At 40.9% G+C, this 17,980-nt stretch overlaps 1 protein-coding gene across 1 annotated transcript in view; it reads left to right on the forward strand.

Moving 5' to 3' along the window:
- Positions 1 to 17,980, forward strand: part of PDLIM4 (PDZ and LIM domain 4) — a 280,179-nt gene that overhangs the window by 231,405 nt on the left and 30,794 nt on the right. Inside the window, exon 4 of the mRNA XM_082255565.1 lies at positions 8,131 to 8,327. Coding sequence (XP_082111691.1) covers positions 8,131 to 8,327 — 197 coding nt within the window. The remainder of the gene's footprint in view (positions 1 to 8,130; positions 8,328 to 17,980) is intronic.

Genomic DNA, 17,980 nt, shown 5'->3' on the forward strand with positions numbered 1-17,980 from the left:
ATTTTGAAAAAGCTCTTACCTATATCAGTGGTGTTTTGCATGTGTTGGTTTCCACTGCTTTGTAACTGCTTTTTTACTTCCTGGTTCCCGGAGGGGGAGAAAAAAGGTTTCCATAGCAAAGGGGCGGCAACTTCCTCCGTCGCTGCCGTCGCTATGGAAACCCTACCTACAAGCAATTGTACTGTTCTCAATGCACCACGCATGCGCAAGATTGGCAGGTGCATGTACCGAATACAGGAAGAAGGACACTGCGGCTACATATGCCCACACTAGAGATGGCTGCTCTGTGCAAGAACTTTACAAAGTAATAAAATACAATACTGGGTATAGTTTACAGCATAACTTTATTATACTGCACGAGGCATGACTATTCTAGGGGTATTTTTATTGTAAACATACATTTTCGGCTGGAACACAGCTTTAAAGAGGCGGTCTGTGTGTGGAACAGTTTAGGTAGTCACGTATCTGGAAACGTCCAGTACAGCAGTTTGTTGTCTGTACTTATGATATATGGGTTCCTAGGGCCTCAGAAGACTTCTCAATTGAAGGAGTGTGCAATAAGTCTGATGGTCTGATTTACCTTCTTGTTCAAGGTCAGTGGCAGAAGGTATTGAAACCATGACTGCTGAGAAGCATAGGCTCATTTATGACCAACTAAAAAACTCTTGTGACAGCTGAATCTCCTCAGAGCAGTTGAACGTGCCCCAGCGTAGCCTGTTCCTAGAGTTCAGCTCAGGTCTTTATAGCCAATTCTAAGGGAGCTACATAACTTCCCATATGGGTTCACACCCACAGTGACGCCATGCTTCCGGCAGTCAAGGCTCCCTTTCCCTAAAGGAGGTTCAAGGGGCCTTCATTGGATAAGGGGAGGTCAGCAATAGCAACCATATCTTTCCTAATAGGTAGCTCTGCTTTAACTCTGTAATCTGTATCTCCATTCTTAGCTGATTATTTTAGATGATGTGTCAATGTATTTTTTCATTTGTTTTTATTTTGACACAGCCTTTCTTATATTTGTGTCTGTGATACTGTTCAAAGACCCCTCTAGCTGTAGAAAATGTTCAGTTAGAAATATAAAATATTTTTTTTACAGTTCACTAAATCCTTCATGTCCTGTGGCATAATCCTAGATGGCTTGTCTCGGATTATTTTACTATTTTCATGAGCAGCTCTGTATAGAAGAAGGGAGAAACTTTGCTATGTCTGTCCTGCTGCCATACTTGTAATCAAAATACCAAAGTCTTGAAGGGGAGTGCAAACCTCATTATAATTACTGTTCTTTCTTTAATTCTAGTTTTTCAGATAAAAAATCAACTGTCATTGCTTTCAAAATTACAGGCTCGAGTTAAGAGAAACATGATATCCTTTTCTGAATATTCTTCCAAACGCTATCTAAAATATGTAACACAATTTATGTATTCAGAATATTACAGTACGCTCTTTATCTTTGAATGGCCATGGATTTTTGAAGAACTAGTTTTACTTGGCATTTGTTGCATCTGCAATGAAAATATTTTTAGGAAAAGTCAGTTGTAACACACTGATTAGGAACCCTAGCCAGCAAACGTAGATTTACACTGGTCATGGGAATTAGTAAACTGCTAACCAGCATGCACAATCCAATTCATGATTTGTTTTAGCTCAGGAAATTAGGCAGATGGGAGGGGGAGGTATATGCTGACTTCTCTCAGGGTAAACAAAAATGGTCAGATAAGACTGTCTGAACTACATGATTGTTGTAGACAAGATCAGTCATTAAGGGCTGTCAGAGAGTGACTCAAAGACATTTTCGGATAACATCATGGGCAATTTAAGATATAACCTGCCCAGGAACAAAATGTGCATAAGCTCTGAACTAGTGATAGCAATGAACATCCAAAAAGAATTAATGTGTTTTTCCATTTTTGCAGTCAGATTTGAGAAAACTTCTCAAAATGCAGGGCTGGATCTAGCCTGTTCATGTGGGGGTGCAACAAAAAGATGTCAGAGGGCAGAGGATGGGAGGTCAGCAGAGCAGTGTACAGGGGGTCAGCAGGGCAGGGGATAAAGTCAGCAGTATTGCAGTGTACAGAGGCCATTCATTTGTAGGGCAGTGTACAGGGGTGAGCAGGGTGGAGGACAGTGGCTAGCAAGGCAGAGGACAGGGATCAGAAGGGCAATGTACAGGTTCAGCAGGGCAGAGTTCAAGGGTCAGCAGGATGGAGGACAGGAGCCAGTAGTAAGTGAGGTAGAGTTCAGAGGTCAGTAGTACGTGAAACAAAGTTCAAAGATTTGTAGTAGGTGAGAGTCTCCCCTACCTACATCAGGGCCCCCAGAGTTGCTCCTTTAAAGGAGGGTCCCCAGAGATTCCCTAGTTACATCAGGTCCCCAGAGTCCCACCTATATATCAGGTCCCCCCCTCCTTCCATCCCAAAAGCTCCCCCTTTTACACTAGGGTCCCAAGAGTCCCCCACTTACATCAAGGCCCCCAAAGTCCCCCACTGACATCAGAGCTAACATACTCCATCTGTCCCCAGAGCTCCCCCCCCCCAACATTAAATCAGGGTCTGAAGAGTTTCCTTAACCCCTTTGCATTAGAGTCCACTCTGTTCAGTTACAGTGCAGCTGGAAGCTAGAGGGGGAAGCTGGGAGGTGGGGCACTGGCAGCAGGTCCAGAGAAGGAAGTTTCATACTCCTTCTCTGAATCATGGGAGGTGGAGCAGGCAAGTGGGTTTGGTTACTAGGACACCAGGCCCTCCTAGCAACCAACCACAGTTGTTTATTGTATTCACAAACAAACCCTGACAGCAGTGGGCAGCAGCAGTGAGTGGAGCATGTGTTTCAGAATGGAAACACAGGATATTCCTTGGCTTTGGGGGGGGGGGGATGTGCAACTGAACCCCCCCAGATTAGGCAATGACTATATGTTAGTTATATGTTCCCATTCACACAGCATACTTAAACCATTTTTAAAGCATTTTTACATTTTAGATGTATCTGAAGTGAAGGCCTCATGGCAGATTATAAGCATTTCTGGACAGCCTCAAAGTGGGGTTGATTTACTATAATTGGAGGCTGCAATATATGGTGTAGCTGTGCATGGTAGCCAATCAACAGCAAGGATATGTTTTTTTACCAAAATGCTTTGTGCTTCAAGGTGCCCCTCCTATTTATCTTTACCACGTCACATGACGTCACATGGGGTGCATTCTTCGGGTGATATCACCAGATGGCCCGCCCCATGGTGGCAGACAAAGAAGACATCACTGGAGAGTGAAGAGGGAAAAGAAACGAGCAGAGGGAGAAGAAACCGCCAGAGAGAGAAGAGGGAGAAAAAACACTGGAGGGAGAAGACAGCGGAGGGAATTCAAGCCACCAGAGGGAGAAGACCGGAGGAAGATTTGTTTTTGTCAGCAATTCTTTTTTTTACATTCAGCTGATGACTCGTCGATTGTTAAGGACATGGAGGCTGGCTTTCTAGGCCCGTTCCTTAGCAACCAGCTATATACAGTGTATTTTAAAAAAAAACACAAAATGCGTGAAAACGGCATGCAATAACGCATCAAAAACTAGGGTTTATAAATACAAAAACGCATCAGGAGCAGCCTACAAAGATGTGAACCTAGACTAAAAAGTTGAGAGGTATGTGTTTTGACAGTATGTCACCATGGTTCATTACCACTTAGATGGGCAAGAGTTCTCTAATTACACACAGCAGAATCTTAAACGTTACCTTACAAAATTTAGTTTGGGAATGCCCAAATTGGATAATTGTCTACAGCATCCCGGACAAATTACTATCCCAGGCTCCTAGTCGCTTGAAGCTTTCTGATGCAATTTTTTTATCAAATGATGCTGATATTGTATGAATTAAAAAATAAAAGCAATTTCTCCACTTTCATAGATCACGGTGATGTTACAGATAAAGTGTCCCTGTTTGTGACAGCTTGCTCCAAAGCTTGAGATACTTACTTCTCAATCTTCAATTATAATAGAACCATACCTTTAATATCTAAAGACAAGTAACTTAATGTGATTGTGTTCAATATTTTTTGTTCTTTTTAAACGCCTCTCCTTGCACAGGATTTCATTCATTTTATATAAATAATATATGCCTTTTCTAAGTGACACTTGACATTTGCGAAGTGCCACAGAGTAACAAGTATTAAAAGACATCTGGAATACATGTCACCCCTTACATATTTCTTTCCAGGGAAGGGGCAGCCCTTCCTGAGTGGTCTTTATTAATGTTCTGCTTTTTGTACTCAGAAACGCCAAGCTAGGCATGTGAATATGCAAGACTTATGTTTCTCATAACTTTATTTATGGCCTTAAACTCTGATATTACTATACCAGGCTAGGATGTGGGCTATAGTAACTCTTAACAGGCTCTGATATATCCCACCCATTACTGTAAAATTATTCTTTTTTTTATATTTTCTGTAGCCAGCAGTAAAGTAAGACAAGGAAAAGCCAATAAACAGAACATTCAAAAGCTATAAGATATGGGGAAAGAACACATTACATAAATGAAGTCAATTTTGTATTCATATTATGAGTATAAAACGGGAATGTTACAAGAAGTAGCTTGAATTTTTGTAGAAACATAGAAGACTGATAGCAGAAGTGGTCCGTTAAGTCTGACTTTTCTGTTTCCTTTTCTCTAAAGCTGAGCAAAAAAATTACAGTTTTTATATAGTGCTCATTGACACAAAGGATAAAAGATACTATTTTGTGTGTACCAAATGCTTTTGCAATCCATATATTGCCTTGTAAAAGCACTTGCAGCATCAGAAAATAGAGTTGTGAGTGGGATAAGTGGTCTACCCACTACAGGATCCTTGCAGAAAACTACAGGTGACATATACCAGACCAGTAACTGTGCACAAGGGCCGCAGTGACTTTGCTATGGGAAACTGCTGCACAGAGGAAAAGTGCAGGAGTTTTATGTTGGTTTACTGCACAGATCTGGAAGAAAGACAAAAGGTGTCCTCATTGGCATATTGCCATTCTTTTTCTGTTCTACTAACAATTTTTGGGATTTTCCCTTAAACTACGTCGCTCCGACTTAGGGGACGACCTGTGAAGTCGCGTGCAGCGCGACTTCGGCGCGACTTGCACGAACTTCAGAAAATGAATGTCTATGCAAGTCGCTCCAGGTCGCCCCAAAGTAGTATAGGACCCTTTTTCTAAGTCGGAGCAACTTGTGATGCTCCTATTAGAACGGCTCCTGTACCAGTCAATGGACCGCGACAGTGCGTGACTTGTCAGGCTGACCAAGTCGCCTGACAAGTCGGACTAGTGTGAATGGACACTTAGTGGTCACCTGGGCAAATAGACAAAATAAACTTCCACAACAGAGACACAGATAGCAATAAAAACCTGACAGGGATCCTAGTACTTTCCTACTGTGTATATAATCAAAACATTTTGGGTTTAAATGTATCTATTGTGGATTGCAAACAGAAGAAGCAGTGCTACTACCCATACAGCTCCCCAATAAACGAGCTCCCAGGCGCCCGATCAAACTTTTGCTAATTGTCTGTAATTAATTTGGACAACAAATGGGTGGAGCCTGTAATATGTAGAGTCACTATATATTTCAAAGTTTTGTGCCTAAATGTAGTTATGACTAAGGCCTTATAGGTTAAAATGCGTCAACTGATCTTATCAGCAGTTGTGTTCTGTGGTTCCTGAATAAAGATGAAGATTTTTTAAGAAAAAACTACCGGTGTGTGGATCATCTTTCTACATTTATTGTGGATTGACTTGCTTCCTCTGCTGGGGGCCTGTTTACTATTTGAGAAAAATAGTACTTTCTAATGCAACTCTTGGATTTCTCTCCTGCTGGCTGTGTTCTTCAACTCAATTTCATATTGAAAAATCTGTCCTCTTAAACCTTTAGCCATGTCTCATCTTTCCCTTGAAGCTGAACATATTATATTCCCAGTCTTTCATTATATATTTATCCTTCAGACCCTTAATCATTGTTTGTTGCCTAGAACGGGACACAGTAGGTGATTTACTAAAACAGGAGCATGCAAAATCTGGTAAAGCTCTGCAAAGAAACTAATCGTACTCCAGGTTTAATTGCCAAAATTTAATTGAACAAGCTGAAGTTAGAAGCTGATTGGCTACCATGCACAGCTGCACCAGATTCTGAGTGCTCCAGTTTTAGTAAATCCCCCCGACAGTATTTTAGATGGGGTCAACTAAAGTGTATTGGAATCAGGACTTCATTTCTCCTGCTGGTGATCCCTCTAGTGATGCCCTACAGAATTTACTTGCTCCATGCCTGTTTACACTATTTGTTAATTTTGCAGTAATCTGACTTAAGCACCTCTAAATAGTTTTCCTCTGTAATTCTGGTTAATGCTATGTCCAAAAATATTGTATTCTGTAAAAGGATTCCTTTTCCCTTAGTGCATTATTTTACATAAGAAACACTGAACTGCTGTCAGTAACAGGTGTGACCAGAAATGTGTGGACTGCCACATAGAATATCAGGTACAAGTAAAGATTAGAATAATATAATTTATTTTAAAATAAGTGAATAACACCAATGTAAATGTACCTCCAGTAAACTAAAACTGTGTAAATTAAAACCAGATAACCAAACACTAGTGACACACAACGAACAACTGCCCAAACCAAATATATACATAAAACAGGAGAAACGAATCATAATCGTAACAGAGCCAGGGTCATACACCGGAGATCAGGTAGAGGGAGCTGGGAGCAAGACAGGACAGGGAGAGGGTAACAGGAGACGGAGTAAGCAGGTAGGGAGGGATCAAGCTACAGGGTCGGGATCATGGTGCAGGGACACAGGAATGCAGGTCATGGGCACATAGAGACAACACCAAGGCAGTGAGGAAGAGCATGCACAGGGTTTAAATACACTTCCTGCAACCAGCATCAGGTGATGACTGATTGCATGAGATGATGTCAACTTCTGGCTGCTGAGGGACACCCGCTGGTGGACAAAAACTGCAGCCTATAGATCTAGGAGCCACCAGCATGTGTCAACCCTTTCCTGACAACTGCACTTCCTATTGCTTCATTGCTTCAACCAATGTTCCTGCAAATTTTCGTGATTGGCCGGCCCTTCGATTTAACTCATAAATGATATCTTTCTAATGTAATCTTTGCATGACTTGGGGTGTTTTAATTCACTTTTGTCTTGGTCATTGTCATTATGGTCTGAACACATGCTTCTTGGTACACAACATCCTGAGATCAATCTGTGGTGTCATCATACTTTGAACACTGAGTAGCATTAGTCTGGTAGCCGTGGTAAACCATGTATATATATTTCCTTTTTCAGGAATTATTTTAACAGTCAGGTTAAATTTGAAAATCTAAAAAAATGTTCAGATTCATGAATTTAGAGTGTATTTACTACCACTATTGGGGAAGATTCTGTATGGCCAGGTGTTAGAATGAGCAAATCGCATCAGGTTCTGCAAATGCATCAATCCTTAATACCTAGGACCTAAACAGTGCATCAAGCCGAAAAATGAAATACACATGGTTACATTAAATCAAATTGTTGCTACAGAAACACTTTGGTGCTGTAGCATTCAGAAGTGTATAATTGAGCATTGTGTATAATTAAGCATTATCTTGTTTACTAACCAGTTATGTGTAATGACTATGACCAGTAAAGAAGAAGAGAAAATTTTTTTTAATGTATTTTTATCTGTGCCTCCACTGAGAGATTCTTCCTTTACATTTGTCCTAGTAACCATCTGTACCAAGACTGAAAGAGAGGGAAAATCTCAATTTTGAGATGCAACCAGAACAGAATTGAGAGGAAGTCTTTGACATTTGTGGGTGTTACAAATGTCTAAGAGTGGATTTCCTTCAATTTCCATGGATTTCCTCTTTCTTCTTTTTGTTTCTCTTGGATAGGTAGTAAAAGGAAATCTGCCAAATGGAACATGGAAAATAAAAATTACAAGGGTTATATCCTTTAACTACTCAATCTAAAACTAAGAAAACAAAAGTTTTTTCTTTGGATTTACTTTAATGTTAATAAAACTTACAATGCATAGCATAATGTTCTCAATTGAATTTTTTCATATTGCTTTTTTGTTTATTAGAATAGTAGAGTATGCGATATTTATTGTGTTATATGCTCTATTTTAGGACATTTTTCCATCAGAAAGTACCAATAACAGACGACCCAGTTCATTTTCGCCACGGAGCAGCCCCAGTGACGTTCGACCAATGCTCAATGCCCAGTACAACAATCCATCCAGGCTTTATATAAATGACAACAATAATGGCATAGACTCTCCCCTCTCTTCACAAATGGGTCGGATCAGTATTTCTTCACCTCCAAAGTAAGTACAATGTCTTAATTTGTTAACTGGATTTTTATGGCTTTGTAAGGCCTGGAAAGATGATGCTCTTTTTGTGAGATGTTCCAACTAAGTCAGAGTTGACCATGGATTCTTTACCAGTAGTATAGTAGTAGAGGGATATGAAAAAAAAAAAACACAGTTTAATAGGAAATAGTGTACATTTTACATGTAAAGATTGCTTGGATTAAATGGAAACCTACTCTCCTACACAGCTGCTCTGAATCAAAAGTATGTATACATTTTATTCGGGGGAAGAACTTAGTTTATATAATAATATTTCCAAATATGGTTTACAAAATGTAATTTGTACTTACATTCCATATACAGCTATCAATATAAATTTGTTCTATGTTCTAAATGGTGACAGCATTTCTATAGCCTAAAATAAACAAGAGAAAAAAGCAGATTTGGACATTTTTGCAGCCATTTTTGGAAATTTTAGCTATTTTCATAGTCTATAAAAAAAAGGGTCAGCTGGAAGGGCTGTCACCTACTGCCACTAAAAGGTGCCTCCTTAAACAAAATTCTCACCTTGCATAACAACAGGAACCACTGCACCAATATTGATGCAGTGGGGTAGATTTACTAAAACTGTTGCACTCAGAATCTGGTGCAGCTGTGCATGGTAGTCAATCAGCTTCTAACTTCAACTTTTTCAAATGAGCTTTGGCAGTAAAATCTGGAAGTTGATTGGTCTCTATGCAGAGCTGCACCACATTTTGCACTCTCTAATTTTAGTAAATAACCCCAAGTATATCAGATCTGCATACCCATCGTTGGATTTAATCAAAATCACATCTTTTTGCTAATGCTAAAGAATTTTTCAAGCTTATTTGTTTTATCGGCAATCATACAAGCTACACATTCATTCAGTGGCTCAGATTTTTCTTATCTTATATCATGTATTAAATACAAATGTATATAAAATAAATTATTTTGTTGTTCAGTAACCACATTTATGGGAAAGAATCCCCCTGAAATTGTTCAAGCGTGTTGAAAACACTCTGAACAAATATGGGTACTTTTGCAGGAAAGAACCACTTATCTTTTAACCCCTGTCTTATATGATGAGTGCCAGTGATGTCTGTAACATCTGTAATTTTATCAAACACTGCATAGTATATGACATACCTAAAGCAGGTAAACATGCAAAAAATAACTTCAGCTATATTCAGTAATATATTGCGCATATTTACAGCACATCTTGATCCACATGGCCTGCTGTGGAATAACTTACAAGATTTAAATTTTGTATGCCTGTTCCCGGACATCTCTACATTGTACAATGTGTTAACGTTTGATTACAGAAATGCAGATACGTACTTCATGTAATTGAAGTGTAAAGCAATTAAAATGTATGTATGTTACCATTAGAATATATTTAAAGTATAATTACACCTTCCATTTAGACTCATTGTAGCAGACTTGCAGGCTGTATACACAGTTAAAATACATTTATGTTTACTATCTTACCTACCAATGGACTTATAATTCTGTTCAGCCAGTCTTCACACACCCCTGCCACATACTATAGACAGTCAGGTGTCACCTTTGTTCCACGGTTAGCTTTGTAGATCCCCGTTTCCCCTCCCTGTCTGCAGCCTGTTCATTGGGCAACAAATCAGCAATATCACCTTTGCCTAATGAGCAAGGAGGTGATCCAGGAAGCAGTAATGCCAGACTAGAAAGTAGTTGCTTGATATTTCTTAGCTAGCAGTATAACAGATGTGCATCGATTACACTATATTTGAATAGATTTACAAATCCTTTGAAATAGAAATCAGTTTGGATATATGTATTTCATTTTTGTAGTTCTGTATATGTTTTCTGAAATTGAATACACAGCATCTATATTCTGGCGTATCAGAAAACTGCCCCCCCCCCATATGATCCCCTTTCATCCACTTCTATCTTTTCACACAATTAGGTGCCGACTTCTGGCTATATAAGTTTTATTTTAGTTGGGGATGCAACCCTTAAATATTGGATAGGGAGGGACGTGGTCAAGACCCGGACCAGGATGGACGCTTAAACTCTCTACCCCAGCATATATTTCTGTGTACCGATGGGATTCAGTGAAGCAAATATGGGGAAACCTGACAGAAGCTCCGCAACACCCCGCTCCCACTCACCCCACGACTCTGGCACGCAACTTAGCTGAAATATTCGGGAGGTATTTCGAACCCAGCCAATGCGGCTTCCTCACAGACCCCCTGCACTCACCACGCTCACCTAACAGACTCATCTCGGAGCCCCTACCCTCTCAGCCGGCGACTGTACCTACTCCACATCCTCATCAGCCGCTAAGTCTGGGAGACATTCAAACCGTTGCAGTTAATATCAAGAATACTCTCTCTGCTGCAATCTCAGAACTCTGCATTGATATACAAGGAGTATTACGGCACCTTGATGATGTGAAAGATGTGACTGCCCGCCATGATACAGCCATTTACCAGATCCAGGAAACCACAACTGCACAAACCATGCAGCTGTGAGAAATACACCACCACCTAGAAGACCTGGACAACCTGGGACGCCGCCACAACCTGTGTGTCCGAGGCCTCCCTGAGTCCATGGAACAAAATCAGCTAACACCAGTAATCATAACCATATTCAGTGACCTATTGGAGAGGCTGCATGAGACTACAGTCGACATGGAATGCCTACACAGGGCACTGAAACCCCGAGGCAGAGATTCAGATCCCCCAAGGGATGTAGTCTGCTATATAGTAAACTACCTCCTGAAGGAAGAAATCATCAGAAGAGCCAGGAACCAAGGGGACATCATCTATAATGATGCAGAAATCAAACTCTATCAGGATCTCTCTCACATTATGCTGCAACACTGAAAGGATATCTGCCCTTTGCTTGATCTACTCCGAGACCGCAGAAATTCCCTTTCTGTCTGTCTGCTACTGCTATGGGCTGTACAGCCAATTTGCATGTCCCAGAAAATCTGTAGTCATCCTGTGAAAGCCTTGATCTACCCATAGTTGGATTGCCAGATTGGTATAGCTCCTTCCAACTAGGCCCTTCCAACTCCAGACGCCTCACCTCAGCCTGTTGTTCGCCGACATTCAGGAGGCAAAAGTCTTCCTACTTCCCCGACTCACGCGAACTACGCCGAGACTGAAATCACAGTGAGTTTCTCTATCCTGCTCCGCCTTACCCGGGACCCCTTTTACACTTCTGTTCCAGAATAAAAACTGTACCCCTTACTCAGGTATGTCCTCTTACTGAGATGTAAGTTGCTTAGTTGCATCTGTTGTTACTGCTTCTTTTCGGATTAACCTCCAGCCCACACGGTAAACATATACATATCCTGACTGTTAGGAATGCTTCCTGAGCACACTGATGTGCTGTCATGATTCTGCAATCTAAAGGGTTAACCTAGAGCAGACTAATTGCAGTAATTGGCAAACAGGCTGCCTTATTTAAACAGCTCAGAAGCACTGTGTCTTCGCTGTCTTGTCTGCAGCTCTTCCTGTGTTCCTGAAGCCTGCTTCCTGTTACCTGTTTGATATCCGTTTTGACCTTTGGCTTGTTCCTGACCTTGTTGACCTGCTGCCCGTCCTGACCCCTGGCTTGTTTGACCATTCTCTCGGATCTCCCTTGTCTGCTTATCTGCCTTCGGATCTTGACCGGTTTCTCCCTTGGTGGGGCGACCCTGAGGACTGCGACCTGGTATCCACACGCAGCAAAGTCCATCCTCACCACTAGAGGCACTGGCGAAAACCGGTGGATACTTAGATTCCGCACCTCAGGTTAGCCTGTGTCACTTACCTTGGGGGGTCCCGTCTAAGCTCCGCCCTCCGGCACACGTGGGGCCTTCCTCTGCCATCAGGCTACCACTTGTATCCCTAACACTGACTGTCATCTCCTATTAACTGTTCCACCATCTGGACCCAAATATACGTCAGTTTATCCCAAACCCCTGCTCCAAATACCATGTTTTTCATGGCCCATCAACCTCCCCATTCTGCTGCACATCATGTATTGACACAATGGAAGCCAAAGGTAACTCCCTCAGCCCACTCACTGATACCCTCCCTTCTCTCCCCCCAACTTCCTGCTCATCCATCCTTCAATAGACATTCCCCCTCCATTAGAAGGAAGATCATCAACCTAACAAGATATCAGAGGAACCACTCCACCAGCCAGGAAACTACTTTTTGTTTCTCCCACCATTAGCTACATATCAAAATCCTGCAAGTCCACCTAGCTACCCTAAAGAGGAATACTCGTAACCAAACCAAACACATCTCCCCAATTCTCCTTAAACTTGCGATTACCAAGTTCATCTATTCTCTATCATGGAGATTGGATGAATGCTATGAAATTCCTACCTGACACTAATCTCTTCACTATTCCCTAGATGCTAGATTGCTATAAATAACCATTAGCTATCTAGACTCGCAGATTATGTAACTGATGAGATCTAGCAAATGTCAGAATATGTACTATTTCCATTACTAGATCTGTCATTGTTCCTGGACATGACTCCGAAGCTCTGTTGATAACTACTACGCAAAGAAATATCAGTAAGCCTTATACCTTTTCTGTCACCCCCACTGTTCCCCATACCCCTTTTCCTCTTTCCCTTTCCCCCACCCCCAACTTTACTCAACGTTGTCTTCCCTCCTTCTGCTGAAACTGAAAGACTCCTTTGTGATTCTTAAACCATACTATAACCGAGCACACTCTGAACTATTGGTCTGAGCCACTTACATGGGTAAAGTACTATCCAAGAGCAGAGATGCTGCCAACCATCTCCATTCTTCACACCAGCAGGTATTAGACTAAGCACTCTTCTTACCTCCTTTACTTGCTGTTGAATAGTGCTTATTGGGCTTAACTCACCACATAATCATATTATTCTGAAACACTTTACTAATCCATAAAGAAAAATGGCTATTTCTTTAATAGGAGTACTCCTATCCTATCTCTGACAGTCAGGCTATGAATATTATTGATTTATGTTCTTAATATACTGTTAAACCGTATAGACTTAATTATTACTATTGTTGCATTTCAAATACTATAACCTGCTGAACATAATAAATTTAATCCCATGTCTCTCTACCACATGTCTTTTTACCTCACACCATTACTGAATCAGTAAAACTCACTTATTTTTACCTACCCCCTCCTTCTTTCCCTACCCTCTCTTTCCCATATCCTCCCCATACTTGCTTACAGATAACTGATATATAATCATAACCTCAATTATGTCTCCTGTATGTCGGGTTTATAAGTCTATGAGTTTAAGAGATGATGCTATAGCCTCAAACAATTAAACGACTTATAATTAGCAATTGTGGGTTAGTTTATCTACTTTTTACTAGGTTAACATATATACTTTGGGCTACAGTTGATAGCCCTCCACGGCATCACTTTTCATTATTATATTGTGAATAGAGGTCCTAATCTGTACATTTAATTAAATATGTATGTTCTTTCTCTGGAATGTTTGAATACATTTGACTGTTCTTTTTCTGCAGTGGCTATTTGAAGCATTCATGCCGCTGTTTCTCTCTCTCCTTACTAGTCAAAGTACGTCTATTAAGCTATGATGCTCCTGATTCCCCTTTCCTATACCACATTTTTGTCGCTCCTCCCTGTCCTCCTTTAGCTTCTGTCCTCTTTGGTGCCAGAGACCTTCAACTAACTACCTCCGTTCTTTACCACCTCCCCCACACAGCAGATTCTTAGTAATTGTGCTGACCAATCCGCCTCAAAGTTCCCCTTTTGGGTGGGATAGCGTGCCTACTTCTACCTCCAGATTCTAGTACCACTTACCCCAAGAGCTATAATTTAGCCCAAACCTTTCCCCTTAAATCACTCTCCTACTTTTATACCTCCCCTCCCCCCTTTTTTATCTACCCATTTTTATTATTTTTTTTAATCTGTGCCCTCCCTCTTTCCACCTCTCTCCCTTTCTCCTTTACATAACTGCAAGATCTCTCTGGCAAAACCACCCTCTTAGCCCACTCCCCCCCCCCTTCTTTTTTATTTTTTTCACTACCTGTTTTATTATAATTCACTATTTACAAACTGCAATCTTTAAATGACTGTTACACGCATTTAATATGCAAGCTTGTGTCTATGAATGCCAAGGGCCTAAATATTCTAGAGAAAGCTCCCAATTATTCAGCAATATGGTTAGTATCAAAGCAGACATAGACGACCAGACTTCATAAACTCAAAACTAACCATAAGCAAACACAAGCCCAACAGACACACCAGGAGCTTATACAATCCACCGACTCCGCTCCCCCCAAGGCCAAATACTAACAACCTCCACCAATATAGCAACTCAATTTGAGCATTATTACTTAGAACTTTATAATCTGCCTGAAGCTCCTCGCCCTGCAGCAGACTCAAACCCACACCAGAAAGCAGTAACAGGATTTCTAAACCTATACTGCCCTAAACCAATTACCCAAACAGCCGCTCATGAGATAGATAAGCCACTAACCTTTGAAGAATTTAAACTGTCTGTTAAACAATTAAAAGTAGGCAAAAGTCTGGGACCAGACGGGTTTACGGCAACTTTTTATAAAACATTTTTAGAAGATTTAGCAGGTCCTTTCTTCCACGCCTAGAACTCTATATCGTTCTCTACCCCTGCTACACATTACCTTCTAGAAGCCCATAATGCAGTTGTCCCCAAAGCAGGCAAATGCCCAACGTCAGTAATGAACTATCCACCAATTTCCCTTTTAAATGTCGAAATAAAATTTTTTGCAAAGATCTTGGCCAATTGCTTGTTTCCGTTACTTCACTCTCTTGTTGCTAAAGACCAAGTAAGATTTGAGATAACACTTCCAAAGCCCTTAACCTTCATTATTGGCTTCCTTCTGTCCCTAGATGCAGAGAAGGGGTTTGACAGGTAAGCATGGGATTATATGGCAGGTGTCCTGCGCAAAATAGGCATCCGAGACCATCTATTTAATTTCATCATGTCCCTTTACGCCAAACCATTGGCGCGAGTCTGAGATAATGCTCTCCTGTCAAACGCCTTCCCCATCTTTAACGGTAAAAGACAGAGCTGCCTGATATCGCCCCTATTGTTCATACTTACACTGGAACCCTTTCTTCGCCGCATTCGGGCAAATAATGATATTCAAGGACTGACGGTTGCGGATCGATCGTATAAAATAGCGGCACTCGCTGATGATATTTTACTATTCCTGTCGAAACCTCTGACCACACTCCCTAACTTACTGAAAGATTTCGAGCTTTTTCACTATATCTCCAACTTTAAAATGAATTTTAATAAGTCCCATGCTCTAAACGTCACTTTACCCACCTCAATTGTCACACAGTGTCAACAAAACCTCCATTTTACATGGAAGCAGGACGCTGTCACTTACCTGGGCATCCAACAATTCATGCACCGGAGATATCAGTTAGACAATACAAACATTCTATTATCCGACATTTTTTGGACGCGGCAAAAACTTGTATACCCATAAGATGACGAGACCCCAATCCATCAACCATTAACATGTGGATGAGTAAGGTAGAGGAAATAAATAAGTTTGAAGATATGATCCTGTCGGCACAAGGGCAACATGAACGATATACAAAAATATGGGCAATGTGGAATCAGTTTGTTGTCTCAGATGAAGGGAGGGCACTTTTCACCGGTCCCTAATGACCATTGTAACACCTTTTCCCGGGCTTAGTTGTAATAAGAAAATAGAGGGAAGCAATGTCGTGAATTAAACAAGAAATGGAACATATTAAGATATGGTGCCGCCTGGAATTGGGGAAGAGATGGGCCATCTGGGGGAGGAGGAAGGAGAGGAGAGGAAGAACTCGAATACATAGGAAACGGTATTTATATAGTACCATAAGGTATAATGGACATAGTAGGAATATAAAGTGGGCATTAAAGGGAACACAATGAGAAGGGGAAGGAAGAGTTGGAAGAATGGACACAAGGTGGAGTAGAACTAAGCGGAAGGGGCAAACGAGGGGATTGCCCCCCTCTCTTAAAACAAATTTTTTTTTTTTTCTCTTTTAATATGTAGAGATAAATTTAGGCACTGAGAATGTTTGGACACTGGAGGTAGAGAGAAGCACTGGGGAAAAAGGGAACAGCACAACGGGATATGAGAGATTAGGACCCCCCTGAGGGGGTATGGGATTAAAACAGACAGCAGATTGTTTGCACAGACGGGGGCACATCGGGAGGGGAGGGTTCCCCCTCCCCCCCCTTTTTTTTTTCTCACAAGTGGATAATTCAAGGCACTAAGATAACCTGGACACGGGTGGTAGAGAGATAGCACCTGATAGCACTAATGGAATATGAGGGATCATGACCCTCCTGAAGGGGTATTGGATTGACACAGATGGTAAATTGTTTGCACTGAGGGGGGCACATTGGAACTAGTATAATTTAATATATCACCTAAGTAAAATATGTCCCGAATTCCCTTCCTCCTACCCCCTTCCCCTCCTCCCCGGCCCTCCCTCTTGTTTGCCCCCTGTTTTTCTCTCCCTCTCTCTGACTGTCCCTTAATGTCAGAGAAGGTTAAAACTTTGCAACGAGCAGACTGATACTTAAAGTATCAAGTCTGAATACCATACCAAACTGGGAAATGATTTAGGTTCCCTGATAAGTTCCCCCCTCCAAATTAGAGGAGAGGGGGAGGAGAGAGGAGGGGGAAACATGTATAGTGACTTAGACTGGTTGCCTTATGGCAGTAGTGTACATGAGAGAAGGAACGGAGGAGAAGAGGTGATGACGATCCTCTGTAACATAAGCTAGAAGATAAAAGTTGAATAAACATCTTTTGTGGGCATGTGATATAGAGAAGGTGGTCAAGGTCTCCTATGACTAAACGGATTTTTGGGTTGGATTGATCTGTGAGCATGACAAGGATGGTTTTGGTAGAATAAATGAGATATGACAAAAATTGGCGTGATACCAGTTGTGGAAAATTCTTCCCCCCCCTTTTTTTTTTTCTTCTTCTCTCTCTCCTATTATTCTTTTGTCCTTACTTTTTATTTATTTTTTCTTTCCCTTTTTTTTTTTTTACTTTTCTCCCTTTTTTTTTTTTTCTCTTTCTCTTGGTTGTATTCTATATACTTTTTAAATATTTTGGAAAAATGTTTAAGAGACACGGGAGAGTACCGCTGTTTTTCACGATATGGCTTAATATAAGTTCTATAATTCTGATTATATCTGTTGAGATGGTGATCAATACACAATGGACTATGATTGAAATAATTATATGTTAATATTTGAGCCATGTGATTTGGATTTGGAACGTGATGTTGGAATATCTTCTTTGTCTCTTTTGTATAAATAAATAAATTTAAAAAAAAAAAAGAAGATTTAGCAGGTCCTTTCTTCCACGCCTAGAACTCTATATCGTTCTCTACCCCTGCTACACATTACCTTCTAGAAGCCCATAATGCAGTTGTCCCCAAAGCAGGCAAATACCCAACGTCAGTAATGAACTATCCACCAATTTCCCTTTTAAATGTCAAAATAAATTATTTTGCAAAGATCCCGGCCAATTGCTTGTTTCCGTTACTTCAATCTAACTGCTAAAGACCAAGTAAGATTTGAGATAACACTTCCAAAGCCCTTAACCTTCATTATTGGCTTCCTTCTG

This window comes from Pelophylax lessonae (assembly GCF_965119305.1).
Source record: "Pelophylax lessonae genome assembly, chromosome: 4".
In the NCBI taxonomy this organism is placed as follows: Eukaryota; Metazoa; Chordata; class Amphibia; order Anura; family Ranidae; genus Pelophylax; species Pelophylax lessonae.